We start from the raw sequence: 10,408 nt of genomic DNA on the forward strand, positions 1-10,408 counted from the left end.
TTTCAGCCACATTACTCCAAAAGAAAGGGGGAACATTCAAGATAGGGGGAGCATACTCAAGTCAAACTTCAACATATCTCAAAGTATGTTGCTCTCAAGAATACTACACTGTCAAAAAGATCTTGGTTTGTCATCATCAAAAAGGGGGAGATTGTGAAGAAGATCTTTGCTCATGGCCTTGGTAAGGTTTTGATGAAGACACCATCATCACCAAAAAGAAGAAAATGAAGATTACTTATGAAGACCAAGAAGATTAAAGTTTCAAGACAATTAGTCTAAGTCTAAATAGGTACTTCTATCATGTACTCTTTAATATACCAAAGTAATAATGCTCAAAATATTTTAAAAGAAATTGAAACAATTCAAGTTTTAAATGAAAACATTTTTCAAAATATTGTGTAACAGATTACTGAAGTTTGAGTAACAGGTTACATGAGTGAGAATTAGTTATCCAACAAGATGTAAATTGGAGGAACTGGGGACTCTAAGTGAATTTTAAATTCACTGTTGGACAGAGAGTTTGAGTAACCGATTACTCAATGTAATTTTTTAAAATGTCACGTTTGGGTAACCGATTACCCACTTGTGTAATCGGTTACCGAGAGTTGCTACATCAATTTTTCAGATTTGAAACTCAAGGGTTTTCATCCCAAACAAAATGCTTTCATTTCAAACAATTCATACTCTTTCATAAAGGCACAATGACTGATTGGAATGCCTATTTAAAGACATTTGAACTCACTATGAAAAGAACACTTTGAACAACTCTTTCACACTTTTCTCACAACTTTCCTACACTTTTTTAAAATAGTTTTCCGCACTTTTAGCAACTTGAACTCAAACTTTCAAAGCTATTTTCTTAGTTGCTTGAAGTAAAGTGTTTCAAAGTTATGTAAACTTAAAATAACATTATTTACTAAGTATACAAAAGAGTTGATTGGATTGCAAGTGTTACTATATTTCATACTTGTAAAGGCAATCCAAGTCATCATTTAAATTCTTCATTCATTGTAATTACTTTCTTTCATTGGGTGTGAATAGAAAGGGGATAGAGTTACTTGGAAATGTGTTTTCCAAGGTGATAAGTATTAGTGAGTGTGTAAGGTACATAGATATCTCGGGGTGAGATATTGTAATTACAACTCATAATATTTAGTGGCAAATCTTTTGTGCTGCAAGAGTGCGGGACGTAGCCTTCGGTAGACAAGAAGGTGAGCTAGTATAAAATTCTTGTGTACTATCTTCTCTCTTACCTCTTTGATTTATTCTTGTTTATTTTCTACAATATTATCCTCTGCACTTTAACTCTTCATTTTGTAGAAAAAGTGGTCATAATTTCTAGTCAACTAATTCATCCCCTTCTTAGTTGCAATCTCAGTCTTACACAATCATATGAAGTGAGTGAAAATGTGCCATCAAGAAAAAAACTTGTTATAATAAACTATAAATGAATTTAAAAAGGCAAAAAGATATATGTTATTCATTCAACAATAATGTTTTATTTATTTACTACAAAAAAATATTTACTTATTAATTTAAAATATAAATACTTACTAAAAAGCTAATGAAGTATTTAATATATAAATAATTGAATACTTATTATTTTTCTATAAATATTAAAAATTTGATCCTCACATATTTAGGAATATATTGAAACGTTTCATATAAAAAGGTGAAGATAACTTTGTTCTAACTAACATTAGTAAAAACTTGGGAGGCACAATATATATCATTTTATTTATAGAACTTTTTATTTTTAAGGCTCGGGAAAAGTCTATGATTAAATTTATATTTTGGTGATGATTTCATTCGAATATTAATATTGGTTAATATGTATTATTACATTGAAGAGGAAAAAAGTTTATAATATCTATTTACAATAGATATAAAGTTTAATGGGACTTTATGTACTTTTCTCTTAATGTTTTTGTGCATAGTTCACTAAGTCAATAAATGATATATAGTTTGACTAAAATTATCTCATTTAATATAAATTGAAAATTAAATTAAAAAGAAATAGAAATGTACTTGGGAACTAAAATATAAATATAGATTAAGTTTCAATAATATTAAAAGATTTAGAATGTCATTCTAAACTTAAAAAATATCAAAAATATTAAATGAAAGGAGTAATATATAATGTTAGGAATAAAGATAAAAATCTAAATATTTAATATTTTAAGAGGTAAACATAAAGGTAAAGAAAGTGTCTAAAGGGAATAAGGATATTCTGTGTTAATTTGTCGCTATGTTCTAAGCTAATGAAATCCCAACTATTAACATAAAAAAATATTTTTTACTTTTATAATTTTTTTTTTAGTAGATGATAACTTTTAATTAGATTATAATACAATGAAACATAAAAATATGGGATGATATCTACTCCTCTAACAACATGATTAACTCCTCTTTGTTATCTCCTCGTGTACTATTTCAGTTTCTCTTTTGAAAAAGTAAAATCTTTTCACAAACAGACAAAATATTCTGTGTTTCTCACATAGCCCAAGAAACAAAGCAGAAGAGAGAGAAAGAGCATGAATGAAAAAACACCAAACATGTTCAGACACAACACACACGAGTGGTTCTCGAATTCCATGCACACTCGTGCATTTTCCTACACAAAATGCCCCACACTTGTTTAATACTACCCTATTCTTTAAATATATTATCTCAAAAAGTTATGATTTTTTATCAGATATTTGATGATTTATATGAAATATTTCTTTTTGTTTTCCTTTCTTATTCTTATTAAATGTTTTTACTATCTCTCATTTCAGTGTTATTACCACTTGGCACTCTTTAACAGTACCAATGATAAATTATATATGGTATCAATTATTTTATTATTAATTAAAGTGTACTCAGTTTTTAATATACCTTAATTGTTCATTTGATATTTATGTAGATCCACTTTTTTCTTTTCTATAGTTGCTCAGTTTCTAACCAAACTCACTTCAACAAAAAATATTCCCATTTTTATTTCTCACTACTCTCTTATAAAAAGTTGGTGCAGTTGTTTTTCTACCCATTCTTGCATCTCCCATTTTTCTCTCTCTATATATATCTTCTTTTGTTACTCACCTTTTGGTGTAAGAGAGTGAGATTTTTTCAGTGATAATGAGTTCATATTATTTTAACAATGGTGCTATGATTCGTTCTTCTTGTGCTTTGGTTCCACAACAACCTCTTCTGACCAACCCTTTTGGGGTTGAAGTTGGTAATGAAGTTGAGTGTTGGAATTCATCTTATGCAGTGAAAACTAAACTTTGTCCTAGAGGACATTGGAGGCCAGGTGAAGATGCTAAACTCAAAGAACTTGTTCATCAATTTGGTCCTCAAAATTGGAACTACATTGCAGAACATTTTGAAGGAAGATCAGGTAATTTACAACCTATTTTATATTTTTTTAGTTTTTTATTTTATTTTTGTTTTAGCATTCATTCTCACTTTTTAATATCAAATATGGTAAAAGAATGGATTCAAATACTTTTATTCATCAATGATGTAGTGTACATATACACACAAAGATTAAATACATTTTGTTTTTATTTAAAAAATAGAAATTAATTAATAAAATATATTTTGTCATAAATGAAGTCTTGTCAAAAATAATGTAAAAATTGTCGAAGTGCATAGAATCAAGTATCGAGTTAAATCTCAGTTGCAATTAGGATTGTGGTTACTAAGATTGCATTTATTGCGACCATTGCAATATGAACTATAGTCGTTGTGATACAGGTTATAGTGGTTTCAGTGTGATTTTTTGTGATTAAAATAATCTATGACTAATGTATTTTTTAAGGAGTCTAATCATGAAGGCTTTTTTTTGTATTCCAATTGTAGGCAAAAGTTGTAGACTGAGGTGGTTTAATCAGCTAGATCCAAGAATTAACAGAAGCGCTTTCACTGAAGATGAGGAAACAAGGCTCATAACTGCTCACAGTTTATATGGTAATAAATGGGCTTTGATTTCTAGGCTCTTCCCTGGCAGAACAGACAATGCAGTCAAGAACCAATGGCATGTGATGAAAGCTAGAAGAGTGAGGGATGAGTTAAATCACTATAGAAAGAGAAACTACCCTAACTTTCAAATGGGTTTGAATCTGAATCTTTCAAACAATGCAACTAGTGTATCAACCAACTCAAGCATCATAAATGAATCTGTCTCAACCTGCAATAACATATCTCTTACTGCATCTTCAGCCACACCAATTTTCATGCCATTTTCTAACCTTGATCCAGTTCATAATCATCAAGCATATGGATCCCAAATGGGTATGAAATAAAAGTTATTTCAGTTTGTTTTTCTGCCTTACCAAAAATTTAAAACCCCAAATAAATCCAAAAAAATTTGGATGGGTCAAGTTAGTTTTTTTTGGGTCAAATTAGTCATTATAAGATATACTAAAAAGAATTATTTGACCATCAATTAAAACTTTTGGAGTCTATTTTGGTGGTAAGGTAAAAAAAACAATAGAGACTGAAATATGTATTTACTTAGAAAAATATCAATTTTTAATAATATATTCTAATAAATAAGCTGTTAAAACAATTTAATCCACTTAAAAAAAACTAAATTTCATTATATATTTGTGGGTTGCAGGTTTATTAGGAGAAAGGATGGTGCAAAATGAGCAAGTGGATTTTGGCAACTTTTTTGGTGCTTGGAATGGTGTGGTGGACCAACCCAATTATTCAGATTCAAACTCAGAAGTCTCAGCATCTGAGTCAGTTAGCACAAAGAGGACCACAAATCTCTCAAATTCTGATGAAAGTGAAAACATTTATGATAATATTCAAAAGCCATTCATTGACTTTCTTGGACTAGGAGATGCATAGAAACAAAACAAAAAGCTGATGAAGAAAACAAGTAGAGTTTATTAGGAATTAGTGGTTTTATGATAATAGAAATGGGTCTTATGTAGTAGGTTCTATCTGCAATCCTTATGTACAGTTAGTTCAACAAAAGCTAAAGGTTAATAAAGTAAAATGAAAGGTGAAAAAATGAACATTGAGATAGAGGTGACTGAGTTATCAGGAGCAAATTTGTTGTCTCATAAAGTATGTCACTCAATGTGTCATCAGTTATAATTATTTGAAAAAATATTAAAAATAAAAATTTAATTATTAAATAATAAATTCCAGTTGTTGTCGCATGATACATTTTGTGGATATAAGAGGCGGTGGAATAGTTATTATGAGTTATGGAGTTATGAGTTTGAAGAAAATATTAAAATTTTCAAACTCAAGATTTTGGACTGGTCTTGGAACATAAATAGTAGACAGTGCAAGGCTTTGTTATTGTGTTGTACTTTGGTATTATGATGTTCAGGATAAAGCAGAAATTGCATGACTTGGGTAAATATTATTTCAATGAATCAATCACCCATTTTGAGTTACTTTTTTTTTTTGTTATGCAGGGTGTCATATCATGCATGTCCTTTAATGTTTGACCATATGATTCACTTAATATTTTCTTTAATTAACTATTAATTGGTGGGACTTTTTTCTATACTTTAGACAATGTTATTAGATGTTGGATTCTGAAAGTTTAATGTCAAAAGGTTAACAAATTTGGAAAAAATGGCATATGGTATGGATTTTTTTATGCTTGAATTGTCTAGATGAAAAAAGTTTCATACATGGGTGAGAAAGATGATAAAATACAATTTTCACTGTACCTATGATATATTCAATTCACACTCTTTAGTAAAAACAACTTCTTTACCCATTATAACACAAATATGAGAAGGGAAAATAGAGGGAGAAAGATAAAAAGTAAGAGATATATATTAGGAAAATTTTTATTTTAATTTATAAATAAAAAATCAACTTTACAACGTTTCTAGGGGTATATCTTAATAAAATTAGTTTTATGAGAATAAGTATATGTTAATATTATTTTATATGAAGTTGGATGTAACATAAATGTTAGTCCCATTTATGTCTAATCAGAAGAGGGTGATATTATAAATTCATAAGATAAAAAATATATGTAGTATGAGTTTTATAAACTATTATTACATCATTCACTATTTATGTCTAATCATTATTTACTTTTCAAAAGTAATATAAATAAGTAGTAGATAATGTATTGATTGTATCTAAATATTTACGCTAATAATGCACAGATATTAATAAATGCTTTTGCAACTCAAAAAGAAAAATGAAATAACATTAATAAGTTAATTACATGATTTTGCTAAAAGGCCTAAAAAATTGTTGACATAACCCAGGACACACAAAGTATTAAATCTGAAATTTACAACATTCAATTAATTAGCTTCCAACATTATAAATAATGTTTTGTTCTTGTTATTTTTTACTATTATTAATTAAAGGATTGGATCTGGAATATGAAGCACCGGCCATATTTAACAGTGCTTATTTCGTAGTTGGGTCATACAACCGGCCCAGTAGGCATTTAGACCCAAAGCATTAGTCCACTAATAATTTATGTGTCTTCAAACAAACATATCATCATGATGTAATATATATACATTGACAATATAGAAACTTATATAATCAATATATTATCCATCATTTATTTCTACTATTTTTATTTAAGATTCAATAATACTTAAAAATGAATGATGAATAATAAATTAACTACCTAAAAAACTCTTACACTATCATTACATTAATCTCACTAGGTTCAATGACATTGTACCAAATTCTCATATAACATTTTTATGGAACTAGCCTTAGCAGGGTCAATTATTATAAGGAAGACTTATGTATGGTAACACTTCAAAAACTACAAGTATAGGAGAATATTTGTTGTCCTATTATTTTATCTCACTTTATGTGCCACAAGAAGTAATTAGGCATAAAAATATTTAATAATTATAATTTTAACTTAAATAAAAATTTTAACCAGTCAAATTTGATATACATAAAGTAATACAAAAAGTGGAACAACAAATACGCTCCCCTTCAACCCACTATTAAAATGCTTAACTAATTGCATTATGTTATTATTCTTATCTTTATCAGAATTTAGATTATATTGAAATATTTTATATTTTACTAAAACGTGATTCATCATATAGTTTTTAGCATAGCCTGTATCATCATTGATACTCCTTTTCCTACATAAAAGTAGAAAAAATAGTAAGTAAATAAGATTAAAAAATATTCAATGAACATAAGATTTTTGCATACATGTTAAGATAGGTAATGAAAATTGATTTAATGTAATGGCATAAAAGGAATGAGGTTGGTTTGTGTTAAAATTTCCTTGAAGTACCAATCCTAAGATCTTAAATCTCATGATTCACACATATAATATAAAATAAGGATACAAAATCATACATGAATTCATTTTTCTCATATCTAATCCTTTTATATGTAGTTGGATAGAGTTTTGGTACGATGATCTTCCTCAATCAAATCATGACTTCCTTCTTTGGACCTTCGTTTTCTCTTTGATGGAAAGAGATGAAAATTGTTTGTAATTTGGTGTTTTATATCCATAACCGTTCTTTATACATTAACTTATAGGATCTCATTATCCCCTATAAGTCAACTGTTTGAGTATTTATTCATTAAGCTCATATCTGTTATCAGTTTTAGAAATCATATTCATTGCCAGAATTGAATCACTTATTTTATAATTTAAGAATAAATAGCTCATATAATTATATTAAATATATAATGTTCATCATAATTAAAAATTATGAATTTATTGCTTATATTGGGAGTTTTAAGTTGCAAAAGAACCCTATTGGATAAACAAGAAGCTAAAGGAATATATAACAAATGCAAATGGATGTAGGTATTTATTGGCTTGGTTTATAAAGCATGGCATATGGACTGGGATAAACAGAAATGATTATATGCATCCTTAAGCACTATATTTTTTTTATCTATTAATAACTTATTTTTAGATAAAAATGTAAGCAATGATAGAATGATAATTCCATAAATTATTGGGTAGGAACATATTTTACATTATAATACGTATTCTAAATTATTAGATAGGAACACATTCTTGTCGAAATAAAATTATTTTATTGTGAATAGATTATTGATAAATGATAATACATGTGACTGATGCTACTGAAAACGATTTTTTTCAAAATTAAAACTTTTTATATACTATTCGGTATCAAGTTTGATGTAAGATAAATCAAACCGATCATTCATACCATTTACCAAGGGTACAATATTACAATTATAAATTTTAATAAATGGTTTTGTAACTCGAAAAGCTAGAACAATGAAATAAGATTAATAAGTTAATTAAATGATTTTGCCAAAAGGCCTAAAAAATTCTTGACATAAAGCAGGACAGCATTAAATCTAAAAGTTACAACATTCAGTTAATTACTTAATTAGCTTCCATCATTATACATAATGTATTGTTATTGTTATATTATTATTTTTGTTAATTATAAGGATTGGATTGGGAAGCATACGACAGATTTTACGGTGCTGAACATGTCTTCACTATTTGTAATAGCCGGTTTTGGTAGAACAATTATACCGATCATACCTATCAAAATCGGTTATATTGTATGATGTTCAATTGATTTGTATCAGTCATGTGAACCTGTTTTTATTTAAAATTATTTTTTAATAAAAATGACTTAATTTTTACGTAAATATTGGTATGGATCAAAGGATCAAACATACAAGTGCCATATTTTTTATATTTTTAAAATATGGTCTACCACCAAATGACACATTTTATTTTAACAAATGACATAAATAAAAACAATTATTGTTTTCTTTATTAATTTTTTAACATTAATATTTGAATAATATATTTATCTATCTAACTTTATTGGTATGCAATTTAATTAGTAAATCATCTATTGAACCATTATACCAATATCCTTATATGTGGTTCAACACATAAACAAAAGAAAAGTGGTGATGTTGATGAATGAAAGGATTTGAAACTTTTTCTTGTTGGGAAATTAATAAAAGTTTAATATTGATGGATTGTTATGACATAGTTTTTTACACATTAGTATAATATACCTCAGCATGGGACAACTTGGCCCGCTTGAGTCTTTCTTTGGTCCGTCAAAATATGGGTTGGCCTGATTCGACCCTTATTGTTAAAATGACTCAAAATGTCAGTCTGATCCATATTTGGCAGGGCGACAAACTGACTCATTTCCACCTTTCAAAACACACATTAAAGCTTTTAGACACAAATAAATAACTCACACGCCTCATAAATGTCTTTTAAAATAAAATATCATAAACAAAAGCCACAAAATCTCACAATAATATATCATCTTAGTTCAAAACTTGTAAATTCTAAACAAAAAACCAACATAGTCTTAAATGTATATACTTCTAGTTCACAATAAAACTTCTAACTCGTAAGTTTTAAAAAGTGTATAAGAATCAAAACTATTATATTATAAATCTAATCATAATAAAGTATATATATTACTCAATTCAATTTGAATTCAACTGCATTAAAAATATAAATTGAAACACAGTCGGATTCAATTAATTTTCCAAAAGGAATCAAAATCAGTAGTTCTGTTTAATTTTCCAATTTTTTCATTCCAATTAGTTAATGATTTAAATTTGGTTCAAACACCCCTAATTGTCACTGAAAAGTCCACATTTATCTGAAAACAAGTACAATAATTAGATAAGAGTGAAGATCATAGATAAGTACAAAATGAGATATTAAATGTTCATTTTGCAAGGAGAAAGAAGAATTATAGGCTTATAACTTCCAAACATCAGCTAAAATTGTACTAGTTTAATCTTAACTGCAATGAGCAACATGATATACAAATAAAGTTTAATCTTAATATTGGTCCGCTGGGCCACTCCTCCATGATCCGTCTAAAAAATAGGCTTCCAAAACAGGTTGAATATGAACTTTTGGGCTAAAACCTCCAACCCAACCTGCTAAAAATATCTATCCAAACAAACTGACCTGTCAGGCCAAGCTCATTTTATCATCCTATAGTCATATATGTATTGGTGATAATATAAAAACTTAACTATGAATGTAGAGGTATTAAACTCTATTAATATCTATATAAATGTATACACAAGTTAAATTGTAATTAAAGTACTTTAATTATATTAAACAGCATATTGAATTACTTTGAATGTCATTACTGTAACGGCCCGAAAAATACTTCTCAAAAACATTGCGGAAAATGGGTAAATTTTTTTTTTTTTTGAATGAAGAGGTTGTACAACATTGTTTCCTTTTAAACCTTCATTTTCCGGGACATCACTTTAAGTAACTCGAATGCGGAAAATCAACTTATCGTTATCGAATGATAACTTAACTTGATTCACAATTTCCTGAATAACACCATACATATAATCAGTTAAGTCATCTTTAGTTCATACAAACTAAGTCAACAAAGGCGGAAACTACATCGCCACTAACATATACAAAATCCAGAAAGAAAGGGCG

The 10,408-nt window shown here is 27.9% G+C and overlaps 1 protein-coding gene across 1 annotated transcript; it reads left to right on the plus strand.

Annotated features, from left to right (window-relative positions):
* LOC109353768 (transcription repressor MYB6-like) lies at window positions 2,994-5,061 on the plus strand. The gene is made up of 3 exons (XM_019596134.1): window positions 2,994-3,379; window positions 3,844-4,275; window positions 4,604-5,061. The coding sequence occupies exons 1-3, from the start codon at window positions 3,118-3,120 to the stop codon at window positions 4,837-4,839; spliced, it is 930 nt and encodes a 309-aa protein (XP_019451679.1). The 5' UTR covers window positions 2,994-3,117; the 3' UTR covers window positions 4,840-5,061.

This window comes from Lupinus angustifolius, chromosome LG08, assembly GCF_001865875.1.
Source record: "Lupinus angustifolius cultivar Tanjil chromosome LG08, LupAngTanjil_v1.0, whole genome shotgun sequence".
NCBI lineage: Eukaryota > Viridiplantae > Streptophyta > Magnoliopsida > Fabales > Fabaceae > Lupinus > Lupinus angustifolius.

Coding starts and splice junctions, on each gene's coding strand:
- LOC109353768 (XM_019596134.1), top strand. CDS start 3,118: ATGAGTTCATATTATTTTAACAATGGTGCTATGATTCGTTCTTCTTGT. Junction 3,380..3,843: donor ACATTTTGAAGGAAGATCAG/GTAATTTACAAC, acceptor TTCCAATTGTAG/GCAAAAGTTGTAGACTGAGG. Junction 4,276..4,603: donor AGCATATGGATCCCAAATGG/GTATGAAATAAA, acceptor TGTGGGTTGCAG/GTTTATTAGGAGAAAGGATG.